This window comes from Jaculus jaculus, chromosome 12, assembly GCF_020740685.1.
Source record: "Jaculus jaculus isolate mJacJac1 chromosome 12, mJacJac1.mat.Y.cur, whole genome shotgun sequence".
NCBI classification, from domain to species: Eukaryota; Metazoa; Chordata; class Mammalia; order Rodentia; family Dipodidae; genus Jaculus; species Jaculus jaculus.
This window is the reverse complement of record NC_059113.1, coordinates 17728424-17745951: the sequence shown is the minus strand read 5'-3', so window position 1 is coordinate 17745951 and position 17528 is coordinate 17728424. Positions and strand designations below refer to the sequence as shown.

The 17528-nt window shown below is 51.6% G+C and overlaps 1 protein-coding gene across 4 annotated transcripts in view; it reads right to left on the bottom strand.

Moving 5' to 3' along the window:
• Positions 1-17528, bottom strand: part of Ptk2b (protein tyrosine kinase 2 beta) — a 151426-nt gene that overhangs the window by 13566 nt on the left and 120332 nt on the right. For all 4 annotated transcript variants that reach the window (XM_045130790.1, XM_045130787.1, XM_045130788.1 and 1 more), the window contains exons 6-23: positions 15651-15713; positions 15398-15452; positions 14812-14952; positions 14456-14530; positions 13825-13926; positions 12553-12670; positions 12052-12091; positions 11622-11668; positions 10082-10132; positions 9541-9638; positions 8737-8821; positions 8353-8453; positions 7956-8071; positions 5917-6017; positions 5665-5754; positions 4360-4564; positions 1674-1782; positions 583-648 (exon numbers count right to left, since the gene is read on the bottom strand). In XM_045130790.1, coding sequence (XP_044986725.1) covers positions 583-648; positions 1674-1782; positions 4360-4564; positions 5665-5754; positions 5917-6017; positions 7956-8071; positions 8353-8453; positions 8737-8821; positions 9541-9638; positions 10082-10132; positions 11622-11668; positions 12052-12091; positions 12553-12670; positions 13825-13926; positions 14456-14530; positions 14812-14952; positions 15398-15452; positions 15651-15713 — 1663 coding nt within the window. The remainder of the gene's footprint in view (positions 1-582; positions 649-1673; positions 1783-4359; positions 4565-5664; positions 5755-5916; positions 6018-7955; positions 8072-8352; positions 8454-8736; positions 8822-9540; positions 9639-10081; positions 10133-11621; positions 11669-12051; positions 12092-12552; positions 12671-13824; positions 13927-14455; positions 14531-14811; positions 14953-15397; positions 15453-15650; positions 15714-17528) is intronic.

Sequence of the window (17528 nt, the reverse complement as noted above, 5' to 3'; positions counted from 1 at the left end):
AGACGCTCTGTGTTCCATTGGCCACTCTGTGCTGGGGGACGTAAGAGGAGGACAGGCATCAGGGTGGGCCACCTGGCTCCCAGATGCCAGTGAGGGACACAGGCCAGGGCACTCTGAGTCACAGAGCACAGCCTTGGGGACACTTATGGCTGGCAATGATGGATGAAGGAAGCTCAGGTGGACTCCTGCTTTCTGTTTCCTGGCCACCTGCGTCCTGGTCAGAGCCTCTGCAGAGTGCCCTGGGAGGGACTCCAGTCTGTGGAACTTTCATCTTGCCCCAGATCCCCAGGAATCCTTAGGGACAGGAGGCCAGGGAAACCAGGGACACGAGGAGGCAGCCACAGGCAGACACACAAAGCAGCAGACACTGCACGCAGCTGGACAGGGTTACAGGCAGCGCTCCGAGCAGAGCTGAACTTCGGTCCTTTGGACCTGAGTTCAAATTCTACCCAAAGAAAAGCCAATCCAGGCGTTCCCCTAAGCAGATGCTTGCTAATCCTCAGAAGCACTGCAATGGGATTTCTGGAAGGACCTCAAGGAAGGATGGAGCTGACCGCTCCCACCCTTTGGTGATACACTTACCTGAAACTGCAGCTTGGGGGCCAGCAGGTTGGTTTGGGGAGGGGGTCTGTACTTGGGACGGCTGGGCTGGAGAGAGGACAGAGCTGGGTCAGTTTCTGGCAAACAGGACCCACCAAGGGGACTATCAGGTCACAAGCAGTTCTGCATTCTTACAGTGGAAAGATGGGGACCGAGTTACCCTCACTTTGCAGCCACTTACTGAGAACCTCAGTGATGATGGAGAGACAGGTGCCAGGCCAGAGGGACAATGAGAAAAGGTCTTGGACCAGATTGGTCATTGCTATGGACTGAAGGCCTGTCTTCCCCCCTCATTCAAATGTTAAAGTCCTAAGTATTATGAGATAAGGTTTTTGAGAGGAGCTTACTTGTAGAAGGGGTCATCAGGGTAGGGCCCCATGATGGGATTAGTGTCCTGTTGAGAATAGGACCGGAGAGTAACTCTCCTCTCCTCTCCTCTCTCTCTCTCTCTCTCTCTCTCACTTTCTCTCTGTCTGCATGTACCTCTATTTTGGCCCTCTCTTCCCCTCCCCCTCCTCTCTCTCTCTCTGCCACCAGGTAAGTACACAGCAAGAAGACCACCTGAGAGCTAGACAGGGGTCCTCAGCAGGTACTGTATATGTTTGTGTCTTGGGCTTGGGCTTCCCCGCACTAGAATTTTGAGAATAAGTTTTTGTCGTTTAACCCATTTCTTCTGGGGCATTCTGTCTGGGCAGCTGTAGTTAATATAGCCATGGTCTCAACATGACCATAGGGCAATGGGGCTCCTCCGACCTGGGCTACAACCAAGGGCATGAATGCAGAGCCTGGGCCTTGAGGGCTCAGCACAGCCAGTCCTCTTTCCTGTGCCACTGGGGGTATCTGATCTACCCGAGGAAGCACTGGAAGACAGGTGTGCAGGTTCCCAAGGCAAACTGCGTGGAGGAATCTGATCCACCCTCCCCAGAGGTGGGTGCTGGCCTCCTGCTGGGACAGTGAGGCATGAGGGTTGAAAGTTGCAAGAAAGCCTCCGTATTCCATGAGAGGGCAGTGGGTCACACGGGCAACTGTCTCTGCTATAACCCACGCGAATAACAAGGCCATATCTTGCTTACCTTAGGCGGGGGTTCCTGGAAGGCAGTGGGCTCCAATATCTTAGGGGGTCGGTAGCGAGTATTCCTTTCCTGCTCTATGGCAATGTCCTTCTCCATCTGATAAATGTCACTGCCAAGAAGCCAGGGTCAGATAAAGGAGACAAACAGGGACAAAGTGAAAGGTCACTTGGGACTCTCTTCTGTACCATACTGAAGTCAGGAGAGGCTTGGCCATGGGCCGCCAGATAACCATTTCCATCCCCATCTTCCCTGCAGAGTGGCCTGGGAAATCCCTCTGAAACATAGTGGGCTATGGATCCTGACATCGCCCCCACGCAGGGGTTTGGGAGGATTACAGGGATGATCCAATGGGAAGGAAGATATCCCTGGGGAGCCTGGCCAAGCCACAGGGCAGCAAAAGCTGACTGCTGCCCACCTCCCAGGTCCTCTTGTGCCTGCTACAGGCACCAGGGCCCTGCGTATATTCCCAGTGTCTCTGTCAAATTCACATGTTCCAGGCCAAGGTTCCCAATGGCATTAGATGGTCCACTTCACACTTGGGGTGGGGGTGGTGTGCTCTCAACTGCAATCCCCTTGCAGGCGACCTGTGACAGTGCACTGTTGACCTTCCCACCCCGAGCAGGTCATCTCAGACACCTTTGGATTCTCTGCAGGGTCTACACGTTACGTGCGCAGTCCAGATGTGCCAATGGATACCAGGTGTTATGTGTTTACTGAATAAATACCGCTTGGTCCTGAGTCCTCAGAGGGATACACATACATTATATCCGCGGCCTGCTACATTTTGTCAATCAAAGGATTCAGAAAGCTAACTAGCATTATGTACCAAAAAAATCCTCAGAATTTGGCACACAATATTGGAAAATGCAGGTCAAATCCTTTTTTAACCCCGAAGGAGTGACAGGTTTGGGTCTGAAGGAGGTCCCCCGGGGTCTGCTGGGCTCTGGGTTTCTTCAGGTCATGCTGGGGAAACCACTCATGACCTCTATGGTGGGGGATAGTGGGGTACTTCTGATGGGGGACTTTTAGTCCAGGGATAGGCGCCTGCCGTCCCTGTGGTCCTGAAGACCTTGCCATGCTCCATCCATAGCTTTTGCCCTCTCAGAGCCCATCTTTCAAACACTTTCTTCCTGGAACCTTCTAGCCTCTCAAGTCACCTTACTGGGACCAACAGATGGCGCAAAATCAATCGGGAATGTCAACAGGCTTTCTAAGCCAGCGATTTTGCAGACTTTGTTGGGGACCCCACCCCACAAGCAAATGCAAGTTCATCCCTGCTATTCCTCACCTGGGCATTCCCAGCCTCCCCCTTCAGAGGCCTCCCGCCAGCCATTCCATTTTGTTTGGCTGAAAAATAATCTTGAACTCGTGATCCTCCTGCCTCCACCTCCCAAGCCTTGGGGTTAGAATTGTGAGCCACTGTGCTTGGCTCGTTGGCTACTTGCTTGTCCTCAAAAGAAATTTACAGAGCTAGGGGTGTGGCTCAGTGGCAGAACACTTGCTTAATGTGCACAAGACTCTGGGCTGGGCAAATAGATGGTGAATGAATGAATGGCCAACATGTTTACTACTAATTCTTAAAAGTCAATGTCTCAGATAATGACGAGTTGCTCTAAAGTCAAGGTCAGCAAACTATGGCCACAGACCAAGCCCACTCTCCCCACTAATTTTTGCATGGCTTCAAACTAAGACTTGCTAGCACATTTTTAGTGACTGGAAACAAAGAAAAGAAAAAAACAAAAAAAAAACTTTCTGACATGTTATGCCAGGTTCAAGTTTGAGCATGAGCAGATAGTGTCTCATTGAGCACAGCATTCCTTCCATTCACCCTCGTCTCTGGCTGATCCCACACTGGGGTGGCCAGGCTGATCGATGACACAGAGACGACGACACGGACAAGAAATCCCCAAATATTTTCTAGCTGGGTCCTTCACAAAAGTCCGCTGACCCCACCATAGAGGAAGCGAAATGAAGTCAGACTAGCTGCAGACAAGCCACCTTGGAAGCTGGGGGACTCTGAACCCCTGAACAGACAATACCCGTCACCAGTGACCTCCAGGGACACCCAGAAGGCTCAGGGTCTCAGGCCCCTGGCCTTCCAGACAGAAGAGACAGGTAAACCCTGAGGGATGGTCTTGATAAACAAAAACACGCTCTTCCTGAAGAAGTGGGATTATCAAATGCAGAGGAAAGAGAAGAAAGGTCACATGCCAGGAACTCCACAAAGCACAGACGTGCCAATGAATGTGCTTGTCGATTCTCTACCTGAGAAAATACCTTCGCAGAGTGGGCTACGAGCAAGGCCCTGTGCTCGGTGCAAGAGGCCCAGGTGGGCAAGGCTGCCCCGGGCTCCCCTCATCTCTGAGCAGCCAGCTGACAGTGAATGTGGTCTCAGCCTTCGCTCCTCCCACTGAGCTGCCCGATGCCTGGATGTGAGCGGCTGGTACCGGCCTCCAGTGGAAGAATGCACTCATTCCATGAGATCATCAGAGGCGGGTTTTGGAGGGGGGTGGGTAACCCCAGACCACCTGACGTTGCCAGGGTCAAGTCACCAACTCTTCCATGCGCCACGTGGGAACAAGGACATCTTTCGCAGCAAGCCAGAGGCACTGGCCACATGTCAGTGCTGCGGGGCAGCAAGCCATGCACGCCCCCCTTTGCCTCAAGGTCCCCGCCCCGCGCTCACCTGAGACTGCACACGAGCTCCGTGAAGCGGGGCCGGTCACTGGGGTCATAGTCCCAGCAGCGGGTCATGAGTGTGTAAAGCACAGGAGGACAGAGGTCGGGCTTGGGCAGCCTGTCCCCTTTCTCCAGCACTCCAATGACATCCTTGTTTTCCAGCCAGAAGAAAGGCTGCTTTCCAAGGCTCAGGATCTCCCAGATGCACACAGCTGAGGGTGGAGGAAAAGACTAAGGCCCTGGGCTACGGAAAGGCCGGCCTGCCCTACCCAGGCACAACTAACTGTGGCCATCAACTCCAACCGGGTGGAGAAGCATCCTTGCCAGCTCACCCTCCCTTTGGGCCTCCCTGAAGTCTTGCCCATGGGATGTGAACCACAGTCCCCCTCCCTAGACCTTTTAACGTGGAGCGGTCGGGGTTGGCTGGGATCGGGACGAGGCTATGGTGGCAACCATCAGAACTTCCTTGTGGGAGAGACTCGTGTCCAATCACTTGGCCTGGGACTCACCAATTAAACTAAACTGGTTGGCTAAGGAGCTCCACGCATCCCTATGTCCCTGGTCTCCCTAGCACTGGGTTATAGGGCATCTGCAACCATGCCCAGCATCTTAGGAGGGTACTGTAGATCAAACGTGGCTCCTCATATTTACAAGGCAACCAACTGCCTTGCTTATTTATTTTTTCGGAGTGAGAGAGAGAATCGGCACCCCAGGGCCTCAGCCATTGCCATCAACCTCCAGACACTTGTGCCACCTAGTGGACATGTGCAACCTTGCGCTTGCCTCAGCTTTGTGCATCTGGCTAACGTGGGATCTGGAGAGTCAAGCATGGGTCCTTAGGCTTCGCAGGCAAGCTCCTTAACAGCTAAGTCATCTCTCCAGCCTTGCAAGTGCTTTATGAACTGAGCTCTCTCCCCCACTGCCAGGGCGGTGTGCTCTGTGAGGGGTGTCCATCCCCACTCAGCTGGGCTTTCTCTCCTTGTACCTCTTTACCCAAGAAGCCACCCTGTCTCCTTTGAGGATCCTGTGTAGGGTGTTGTCATAGTAGTTTATGGGGCTGGATGATATACCACATGCTTATCACAAGAACCTTTCAAGGGCAGTGAGCCCAGACTGTCTCAGCCATTCCTTGTCCCATGTTACCCCCCCCCAAACTCTATCACTGACCTCCTCCCCCATCTCTGGGACTTCTCCATATCCCTGGAAACTTGGGGGACGGCAAGTCAGGCCTCTGTTCCCTGCACCCTCCTCCTGGCCAGGCCACAGACATGAGAATTGGCCCTTTTCCATGCCCTCATGAATTGTCACTTACCAAACATCCAGACGTCACTGGCCGTCGTGAAGCGACGGAAGTTGATGGACTCAGGGGACATCCACTTGATGGGGAGACGAGTCACAGAGGCTTTAGGAAGACAAAGAAGTTTGCAGGAATTATTTAGAAAATACGTTCCCTAAGAACCATACACCTACTCTCCAGAGACCCCTTCCCTGGGTTTCCCAAACGCTACACACTCTCTGGGGTTTTGGACTCGGGAAACTCCCCAGTGACTAGGATGTCCCTCACCTTTATAATAATCCTCATCCTCAATGTACCGGGAGAGACCAAAGTCCCCAAGCTTCACACACTCAGGGGTGGCCACCAGGATGTTCCGGACAGCGATGTCCCTGCAAGAAGGGTTGAAGGTTAGGGTGAGTCATTGTCATCTCGGGACCTTGGTACAGGTGAGGAGAACCAGGCACAGGCTTATAGGAACATTCCAGTAGGTTACTGACAGGAAGAGAGCTCCACCCACATCAACGATTACTGAGCTGAGCACCCTGCCCTCCTGCAGGAATGCCTGGTGACTTGGGCCACCTGGGTTCTTGGCGTCACTACCAATGCCCAGCGAGGGCCTGCTCCTCACAGACCACTGTGCTCCCTGCCGTCTGGTTTTAAAATATGCAACTTTGGGCTGGAGGGGATGGCTTAGCAGTTAAGGTGTTTGCCTGCAAAGCCAAAGGACCCAGGTTCAATTCCCCAGGACCCATGTTAGCCAGATGCACAAGGGGGCGCACACGTCTGGAGTTCGTTTGCAGTGCCTGGAAGCCCTGGTGCACCCATTCTCTCTCTGGCTCTCACTCTATCCCTCTCTCTATCTGACTTTAATAAATAAATTAAAATAAAAAAAATTCAACTTCAACTAAACAGAGGAAATTAATTGACTAACTAACATTATGTCTTGACTACTGAAATGTCACATCGGTCCCTATGTTAGCATGTAAGCCTCCCAAGGACTAGGATTTTGGTCTGTTCTGATTATGACTTTGACTAATATTCTAGAACAGTCTAACCCAGAGGTGGTTAGACACTCCACAAGACTTGAGCTAGAGAGATGGCTCAGTGGTGAAGGTGTTGGCCTGCAAAGCCTAAAGCCTCACGGTCGATTCCCCAGTGCCACATAAGACCAGTTGCACAAGGTGGTACATGCATCTGGAGTTTGTTTCAAGCGCTGTAGGCCCTGGCATGCCATTTCTTTCTGTCTTTCTCTCTGTGCTTGCAAATAAACAAATAAAAATATTATTTTAAACAAAGAAGCTGCACAGGACTCGTTGGATCAATGAGTATGTGAGCACAGGCTTTGCACAGCATCAGGTTCAAGGCCACACGGGTGAACATCCCAGTGTGGTCTCTGGGGTGGTTTGAATGAGAAATGTCTCCCACGGCCTCCTGTGTTTGTGATTAAGCCTCATACTCAACCCTCTGCTGGCAGAGCCCTTGGGAGGTGGGGCCTTGCTGGAGGAGGCGTGTCATTGCGAGTAAGTCTGAGTGCAGCCCTACTTGGTGTTAGCGGCTGGCCCACACTTGCTGCTCTCTTCCTGCAGCTGATATCTATGAAGATGGGAGCCAGTGGCCTACTTGGGCGTTCTTTCCCCACCATGATGAACCTTCCCCTCAAAACTAAGCTGAAATAAACCCTCTGCCTCCCACGAGCTGCCTCTGGTAGGAGTAAGGGCTACAGCCCCCATGGGGGATCGTGAAATAAGACAAAAAGCAGTGAGGGCAGTGAGGAGAAACCTACTTGATGGCCACAAGGAAGACAGACTGGTGGTTCAGAGATGGTGGGGAGCTAGAATGATAGCTGAAGATCCCCCCAAGAACTTCCAGGAATCTCTGCAGCCCAGTCCCTTATTTCAGGGCCACATGTCAGCCACCGGGTGAAGTGGAGGAACTGGAGCTTTGGTCCAGATGGAAGCTGTCTCCTATACTCACTATGGAGAGGCCAACGGGTCTGAGCTCCGCACGGTTACCTCAGACTTCAGAGTCATTTTCAACAATGGTTTTAAGAGGGCCACACAGCTATTTTAACTTTCCAGGTAAGGAAATGTTTCAGAGGCTGCTATGGTACTGAGGGCTGTAAGCTACTAAACAGTCCAGGAGGGGTCTCCATCTGAGGGCTCTAAGTTAGTAGACACAGTCCCGGGTGGGGTTTCACGCGTGGGCTCTAGTTGCTGGGTGCAGCCCCGCGTGGGGCTCCACCTCAGGTCTGCATCCCTCCTCAGGGCTGTGTACCCCGGCCTTCTCGGGGACCACAAAAAAAGGGCCCGGCTTCCATGCTGTCCTACCTGTGCACACAGTTGATGCTCTCCAGGTAGGCCATGGCTTTGCAAATCTGCAGCGAGTACAGGACCAGAGTGGGCACCTTCAGGGAGTTCTTGTTTCGCTCCAGGTAGTGGCCCAGCTGACGGGCGGGGATATACCATCAGGACCATCCGAACCACCCAGCATGGCTCCAGAGCGCCAGGTTCCCAGCAGCTACCAACCCTTCCCTTATTTTGGGGGGAAATCCAAAAGCAATACAATTCTTCTAGCAATTTCCTCTACCCATCCGGGACTCCAATTCAGCAAAATAGAGGGCAGAAAGCTGGAAAGGGGCCTTCACTGTATACACCCTCCATCCTGCCCTTCTCAGCCATGGCCCAGATGCCATCTTGGGTTCCCTGCCTGTCTGCACTAGCTCACCTCCCCATAGGGATACAGTTCCATGATGATCCACGTGGGCTCCTCCTCGATGATACCGACCAGCTTCACAATGTGGGGGTGGTCCAAGTTCTTCATGATCACTGTGGGGGCAAATGGGAGGCCCAGCAGGTCAAAGGTCATGTAGAATTTTTTTTTTTTCCAGTACCGGGCAACAGTGCCTTATGCAAATGACTTTCCTACTGAGGATTCTTCTATACCTGGTCACAAAAGGGAAATCTAATTTGCTGGCCCAAATGGGGGTTGGGGGGAACGGGAGAGGAATCCCTCCTGCAAAAGGGGTCCCGGGTGCTTCCCACTCTCACGATGCCCTCCCATCTCTGAAGACTGGAGAGTCTCAGGGGCCCTTTTCCAGGGGATGCCTACCCGCCTCACTCATGAACTTCTCCTTGTTGTCCAGGGTGCAGTCTTTCTTGCAGGTCTTGACGGCCACATTGACTTTCTCCCCTTTCTGCAACAGAAGTGTGCATTCGGTGACCAGTGCAGTGCCTTCCAGAGGAAAGTGTGTCCTCCTTGACCCCAGCATGGCCGAGGGTAGGTAGGTGGCCTGGTCTCCAAGTGGCATATCACATCCCCCTTCTTCTATTTCTCTCTCCTGTGTTCTTTCCCTTTCTTCTGGACACAGCTGTGTTAGAACTAGAAAGGGCTTCAAAGATCAAATAGCTCAATCCCAGAGTACAGATGTTGGAGCCTGAGACCTCAGGGCCACAGGATCCGCCCAGGGTTAGCAGGCGTGATGTCAACAGAACACGGTCGGGGGCCTCCATCCAAGGAGAGCTGAGCTTGTTCTGTCTTTATTGTTGGGTTTTAAACTGTGCTGCTCTTGCCCCTGGACTCTGCCTTTGTTTTTCCAGCCTGCTGGAAACACAGCCATAAAGCTGAGCTGAGGCTCGCCTACCCGGAGACCAACTCCAGCTGACTCTGCTCACGCCCTGCAAACGTATCTCATCTGGCTTCCTTTTGCGCATTCTCTTGCTGTGCCTGGGAGACACGTCTCCAGGTCCCAGTCTATTTCCATCCCTCTTGGGAATGACTGTCTTCTCCACTGCTCCCTGGGTGTTTCGGGAATGGTCCTGGGCCCCGTGGGTGAGGATCTGCCATGCCACAGAGGCACATCTATCTGACTGGCTTCTGTCTCACCGTGCAGACAGAACAGAGCCTGGGACTCACATGATTCGTGTAGACCCCTTCATAGACTTCCCCAAAGAAGCCTTCACCCAGGATACGATTAAGAACCACGTCCTCTCGGGTAACACCATACTGTGGACCTGCAAAGATGGAGGAAACAGGGAATCCCAGAGCCCAAAGTCCAGCTGGCCTCCCCTCAGGACTGAGCGTCTACAACCCCCCATGTCTGAATCATCGCCTCCCAGTCAACACCTCTGCCAAGGTCCTGGGGCTAGAGGTAGGAAATGAGATGTAAGCTGTTTCCTTGTCTCAGATCCAGGGAAGCTATCACTCCGGTCTCTGGGTCCTCCTGGTCAACATTCTTATAGTCCCCACAGGGTTTCACAGGCCCACAGGAGGTCAATGTGCCTATGACCTCAGCTTGCACATCAACAGTGCTTCAGCTTTCCCTCTATGAGCACATGGAGGATGAAAGAAGGATGGAAGGTTCCCCTGCAGTTTCCCGTGAGTGTTCACAATGTCACCTCCCAGGGCCTTGATTGTGGTCACCATGGTGGAGTGACCCACCTCCTGAAGGACCTACCTCCTGGCCTTCTCAGGGTCTCATCAGGAATCTCTGCATAGATATCTGACTCTGCAATGACAGGAAGACAGAGGTCCAACCTGCGGGTCTGTTGCCTCATTGGGTAAGGCAAGGAATCAGGCTGTGGCTCCCACCCGGAGGCCAGGGCAGACACAGAGGGTGGGGAGGAAAAGAAGAGGCCACACTTGTCCCAGGCTTTGAAGTCACTACGGAGCTGAGGGCACCTCTGCTCTGAAACTCGCCGAGGGACATCTGCTGTCCACTCACCACCATCAGGAGCCGGATGTTTGAGTCTCCCCATATGTTGCAACCTACCCCACAGGATGATGGTTTTGGGATGTGGGCCTTTGGGACGTGATTAGAGTTAGGTGAGGCCATGGGGAAGGAGCTCCCGTTAGAGGATTATTGCTTTTACAAGACGAGGGAAAAAACTCGAGCTCACTCTCCACCACGTGAGCTCACAGTGAGGAGACCTGTGGGAAGACGGCTCTCCCACACTGCAGACACCTTGATCTTGGACTTGCCAGCCTCCAGAGCTGGGACAAAGATATGTGTTTTCTTCTTTTTCCAAGGTAGGGTCTCACTCTGGCCCAGGCTGACCCGGAATTAACTATGGAGTCTCAGGGTGGCCTTGAGCTCACGGCAATCCCCCTACCTCTGCCTCCCGAGTGCTGGGATTAAAGGCGTGCACCACCACGCCTGGGCAAAATGTCTGTTTCGAAACTATGCAATCTGTTTTTTTAAATTGCGTGTGCATCTGTGTGTTCACATGCATGTGTGCATGCATGTGTGTGTGGAAGCCAGAGGTTGATGTTGGGCTTCTTGGAGGTTGATGTCAGTGTGTTTTGCCATCACCACCTTATTTACTGAGCCAGGATCTCTCACTTGAACCCAGGGCTCACTACGGCTAGATTAACTAGCCAGCTTGCCCAAGGGATCTCTTTGTCTCCACTGCCCAAGCCCTGGCATTATAGGTGAGCCACCATGCCTGCCTGATATTGACATGGGTGCTGAGAAGCCACACTCAGGTCCTCACACGGAGCTCTAAGTGAGCTGCCCACTCGACCGCTCTACTGTATTTTGGCTACTCAAGATAAATGCATACCCATGCTATAAATTACCCAATGCACAATTGCTATGACAGATTAATGTTACTTTGTTTTTTCAAAAGAGTTTGCATTTCTTTTTTTTTTCAGGATTTATTTTAATTTATTTATGAGAGAGAGTTAGAATGGGCTCCTCAGGGCCTCTAGCCACTGCAAACAAATTCCAGACACATGAGCCACGCCACCATGTGTATCTGGCTAATGTGGGACCTGCAGGATTGAACCTGGGTCCTCAGGCTTTGCAGGCATGCTCCTTAACCGCTAAGCCGTCTCTCCAGCCCGAGTTAATGTTATTTTTAAACCATCGTTGAGAAGTGACAGGGAAGGTGCTTTTCTGTAATTTGGAGTGCTTGGCAATGGCACGAGAGGAAGCAGAAGTGAGCAAGCGGGAAGGGGACTCGCTGGGAGGCAGCGGGTGCAGTGGGCATGCTTACCAATGCTGCAACTTTCTGAGAGGTGGGATCTCCGAGCCTCCAGGTTTCTACAGGGGGAAAGGGCATAGGACCTGGCTGAGCTCAAGGCCCAGCAACGCTCTCCGCAAGCAGCCTCCCTCCACCCTCGCCCACCCACCCAAGCCTTGGTTCTATCTACGGCTGCAAGCAACCAGGTTGGCAGTGGGCTAGGAGGACAGTTCAGGGCTCCAGAGGGTGAGAGATACAGGATGGCAACCCGTCTATTCCGAAGTCACACTGGGCAGTAACACGAGTCTATGTTTAAGGCCAACGACCAGCTCCACAGTACTGTTCCAGCCTTTGCTGGAACTTTCTCTCAGAAGCAATGGAGGTGAGGGCTCCCTGGGGGTTCTTCCCTCTCCCAGCCCACAAAGGCCGGGCTCACAGTCACCGGGTCCCACGTTGTACTCACAGCATGGGGATCTGAGGCAGGCTGTTTCTCTTCTCACCGTCTGGCAGAAAAGGAGGGGGGAGGGGGGGTCAGAACCAAACACACAGAGGCCTGGATGGATGGCACGCTGGTCACTGCTTTTAAAGTCCTCTCTCTGTACAGTGGTTCAAGTGACACAGGCCTTGGGTTGGGACTCTTATCCACTCTGTGAGCTTCCTCCTGCCAGGGTCACGTGTTCCATTCCCACCACACTTCCTGACTGGATCCCGATGCCATTTGCACAGGGACCAGCCAGGCGACAGCAGTGGCTCGGTCTACAACACAGGTCCTCCATAAGTCTGCCTCTTTTCAGCCCTAACCAGCAGGGCCAAGGGTGTTTGGCTAAGGCCCAGGTCTAGAGCTAACCACCCGCCTCCTCTGCCACACTCCTAATACTTTTGCCTTCCACTAGGGGCAAATGGCTTAACTTCTCCTGCTCTGCCATCTACCACTGGGCCACTTTGCCTCCAAGGGGAAACCTACCTTTCTTGGGATGGATGATGAGAGACCCTTTGTACTCTCCCTGCAGCCTGCAGTAGCCATCTACGAGATCCGCCATGTTCTCAGCCTCTGCCAGGGACGAGGTTTTGATGGACAAGGACTACAGAGAAGAGGCCAGCCAAGGGTGAGACTGCATAGCCTTGACTACAGTCTATTCCATAGGGCCGAACAGAGAGGCTGCAGGGCCTGATCCCACCTCTGCGGGTGGTACACATTTACTGGGCTCTGCGCTTGTTCTTGAGATGACCACCAGGGGGCGTGCTGTCCATCCCTCCTACTCCCCACCCTGAGCTCTTGCAAAGCCAGTTCTGGTTCTCACGGTGAGAGCTCTGAGTAGACCTTGCTGTGGCTCAGTATGTACAGGCAGAAACTGACAAGTGGGTCGTGTGTGGGACTGGTGGAAAATGTATGTTGGGGAGAGAAGACAGAGGCACACTCTGCACATTGAGGTTTTGTGATGCTTCCAGCCCCCTCAAAAATAAAAATAAAAAGTCATGACCTTATTTTCTGAGTTACTGTTTATTGGCTGAATATTAGGCTTCTGATTTGCTCCAGATTTCTGGTCACCTTGACCTTCCCTAAAACTTTCCCCACTGACAGTAAAATAGCAATGCCTTTTGAATTAAGCTGATCATGACCCTCGTATTTTGAGCACTGAGTACAGTGTGATCAACAAGATCCCTGTGACAGCTAAATCCTGTTGTCAACTTAATCAGATTAGGAATTAAATTAAAAAGAGACATGCCTCTTGGGTGGGTCTCTCGGGCATCAGCAGGAAGGATTGATGGAGGGAGGAATACCTTTCTCCAGAGCCAGCAGCACTGTACCATATACAAAGAAGCTATGAGAACACAGTGCCTCGGGCCTGGCTGCCCATGCTAGCGGCTGGTGTGTGCATCTACCCTGAACCCGCCTTATCAGCTTGCCAACGTGGACTGAAGATCAGCATCTCTGCGGGGATCCTCCAGGCCTGCAGTGCCAGTTTGGGACTGCTGAGGCACCCCAGCCTACTAGTCTGAACAGCTACCAGGTGCTCAGACTCCCCAGCCTACAGACAGCTATTGCTGGACTGTCCAGCCTGTACCCTAGAAACTAATAATAAATCCCCTTTATATCACAAACCCGGACTAAAACCATCTCCCCAGAAGAAAACCCCAGGTCTTCTATGTGCCCTGGGAAGGATGGCCTGAGTCAGTGCCCCAACCCAAGTGACACTCGCCCACCACAGCTCCCAGGTCCTCCAAAGACTCTCACCTGGGGGGCACCTTCGATGCCCAGCTGCAGGACCGCCTGGCCCTCCTCCAGTGGGAGGCACCTGATAGACTTGATCTGCTTGAACTCGGCCAGGCAAGTGGGCTGTGGAAGAGGCAGCAGAGCCTGAACACCATCCCAAGCCCTGGATCTGTCTGAGCAGATCGGTGATGAAAGGAATGGGGAGGAGTAGGATCTGAGAGGTGGAGGGAGGAAGACTGGGAAGAGCCATGTAGCTCCAAGACATCGCAGAAGAAGAAAGTGAGGTCTGGAGAAAGCCAGAACTCGCTCAAGGTCAAATGCCAAATTGGTGGTAGAGCTGGCGCTGGTCCCAGGTTCCCAGACTCCAGAGGAGTAGCTGTCTCATCTGGCCATAGGGAATACCAGCAGGATGTTTCTCAGCCCGTTCTCACCCAACCCTGTGCTGAACACCATGGGGAATAATGAAGAATCTGTCCCACATTGCTATCTCAGACAACCTCACACCAAGGGGACTCACACCAAGGGCATGACCTTATAAAGTCTGTATTCTCAGCAATGAGACCTCAGAAGACAAGGTGGGAGGCAGACAAAGGAGAAGAAGTCTGGGTGGAGATGGGTGGGGCCCATGGGACCACCCATGGGCTTTCTCTACCTTTGCATCTTGACTTGTCAGTTGGCGGATGCCTTTAGGGCCAATGACCAGGTCCACAGTAATGTTCCATCCTTGCTGGAATAAAAAGAGGGGACTGTTTCCTCAGGCTGCCCACCCCTGTTCAGAAGGCTTAAGACAATCTCACTAAGCTAGACATGGACCGCTATCCTTGAAGCTCCTCTGCCCTAACACCCACCCTTCCCGTCACCTTTTCCTTTCTGACCACCTCATAGAGATGAAGGCCCACATTCAGCTCTGTTCTTCCATATTTCCCAAGTTGTCCCCATCCTGCCCAAAGCCCCACCCAGGAGGCCTGGAAGTCAGGCAAGGAGAAGGTAAGGAGAGAGGGTCATTACAATGAGTTCACAGCGATAGGTCTCCTGGTCGATGTTGGCAAAGCCTGCGAGGGTGTTGAAGAACTTCATGACACACTCCTCCTCCCGGAGCGAGGCATACTGCTGGAAGGTCTGCTGGATCATCTTGCGGAACTGCTTGGGCTGGGGAGGGGTTGGGCAAGTGTAGTCAAGCCCTGTTCATCTGAGACTGGGTTCCTGCCTTAGGTCTCATTGAAAGGCTGCCCACTGGCACAGCATTGTACCCAGAGTCCCTGACACAACAGCAGCCTGGATTTAGTCCCTTCATCTCATTCTACTGTCTCCAAGGAAGCTCACTCTTAATTGTGGGCGAGGCAAGAAAGATAGCATCCCAGGGCTCACGTCACAAAGTGAATCGTTCTGTGAGGGGCTCAGGAGTCAGGCGCATCCCTTCCTTATTCCCAGCTAGGAGAACCAAAGGCTACACTGGCTGTTGTATGTTCAGATGGCCTGAGGCAGCAGATGTCCCATCTCCTCTGAGGACCTCCCAGCCTGACCCTGCCAGCCCTAGTTCCGAGGAGAGACATGAGCAGGGCTTTCTGGGCTCCTCTTCCTCAGCTGTCCTCACCTTTAAGTTCTCCTGCATCTGCTTTGGGAAAAACAGGTCCAGACCCACTTCCTTTCTGAAACAAGGGAGACAGAAGCAGTGTGAGCATGCGCTCCTTTCCCATTGGAGCAAACGGGAGGTGAGAGGGCTTTAGGGACCAGGGAGATGCGGGCTCTGGGGCTCCAGTCGGGGATGAGTGGAGGAGGGTGTTTGAGGGGAGAACGGAACACTAGAGAAGCAGGAAGCAGGGGGACATGCCTGTCCCAGGACTTACTCCAGGAGCTCAAAGTTGGACTTTTTATCAAGTGCATTGTGGGGCATATCCTTGAAGAATCGCCTAGACGGAAAGAAGTTGTGGAGAGGAATTACGAGAAGAAAATAAGAAATAATTCAAAATCCTGCCTTTAGATGTAACGTCTATCAATATTTTAGACATACTATTTAATTCCCATTTCTCCTAAAATGTTTTATTTTTTGGTGGTTTTTTTGTTTGTTCATTTGTTTTTCAAGTTAGGGTTTCACTCTAGCCCAGGGTGGCCTTCACCCTGCTACCTCTGCCTCCCGAGTGCTCGGATTAAAGGCGTGTGCCACCACGCCCAGCCCTGAAGTGCTTATTTTGATGAAGGCTTTTACATACTGCCAAGACGTCTCACAGCAACATTTTGGCCAACGACAGACCATAATATTATGGGACCTCATATGTCATAGCTATTTTAGTTTATATATAAGAACACATTATGATTTTTACACAACAAAATCACCTCATGATGTATTTCTCAGAACATGTTTCCCACATTAAGCAACCCATGCCTACGGGATAATAGTATGTCCTATATTATGATCATATATAACATATGTTATGACTACATAGACCATTACTCTATTCTATGATAATGAGACCATTGTCTCCAAGTGTACCACTCTCCCTGCCCTGTCAAGGCCACTGTGTCTAGTCACTCCATTGACTGTGGTCAACATTATCCTATTTCTTGAACTTCCAGTATAGTAACTCAGGGTTTCTTTTTTTTGTTTGTTTTTTTGTTTTTTTGAGGTAAGGGTTCACTCTAGCCCAGGCTGACCTGGAATTCACTATGGAGTCTCAGGGTGGCCTCAAACTCACGGCGATCCTCCTACCTCTGCCTCCCAAGTGCTGGGATTAAAGGCGTGCACCACCACGCCTGGCTTGCTCAGGGTTTCTTTAGCCCAGGTGTTTACGGACCTCCGGGAGCATTTCTGTGAGTGGAGAGAAGCAAATTACTTGTGCTCCCAAAGCAATGTGAACTTCGAGAGTTCACTGTGTGTAGAGAATAGGTAGGTTCAATCATCATCCCGCACATCTGTTCTTGATGGTTAAAGAACACACAAGGCCGACTCAAAACAGCCGGGCATGGTGGCGCACGCCTTTAATCCCAGCACTCGGAAGGCTGTGAGTTCGAGGCCACCCTGAGACTCCATAGTGAATTCCAGGTCAGCCTGGGCTAGAGTGAAATCCTACCTCGAAAAACCAAAAAAAAAAAAAAAAGTAGGAAAACATCCACAGGGCTATTTCAAAGTCATGGGTAAAGAAGAACATGTAAAGCATCACAGCAGAAATCAGCCATCAAAACATACAACTTAGGAGGCTGGAGGGATGGCTTAGTGGTTAAGGTGCTTGCCTGCAAAGCCAAAGGAGCATGGTTCGATTCCCCAGGACCTATGTAAGCCAGATGCACAAAGTGGCACATACATCTGGAGTTTGTTTGCAGTGGTTGGAGGCCCTGTTGTGCCCATTCTCTTTCTCTCTCTCTCTCTGTGTCTCTCAAATAAAGAAATAAATATTTCTAAAAATACAACTGAATGTTCTGTCCTTACTTATTGTTAATGAATGGTATCATTAAATACATTATCAAGCAATGTAAGTAATTATCTCCTAAATGAATAATGGTTTCAAGTTTAGAAAGATTTTGCATTGGGGGAAAAATGGAATGGAACTGTCCAGTTAATGGAGGTTATTTGTGGTTAAATGAATTTCAAGTAGTTTTAGAAAGGTTTTTACCCATTTCCTACATAGTTTCAGCATTCCATAGTGAGCTGATATTATCTGTTTTACCTGAAAAAAAATTAGCAAGTATAGTAAAATCAACAACAATGTAAATCTCCTTGGGGTCACTCC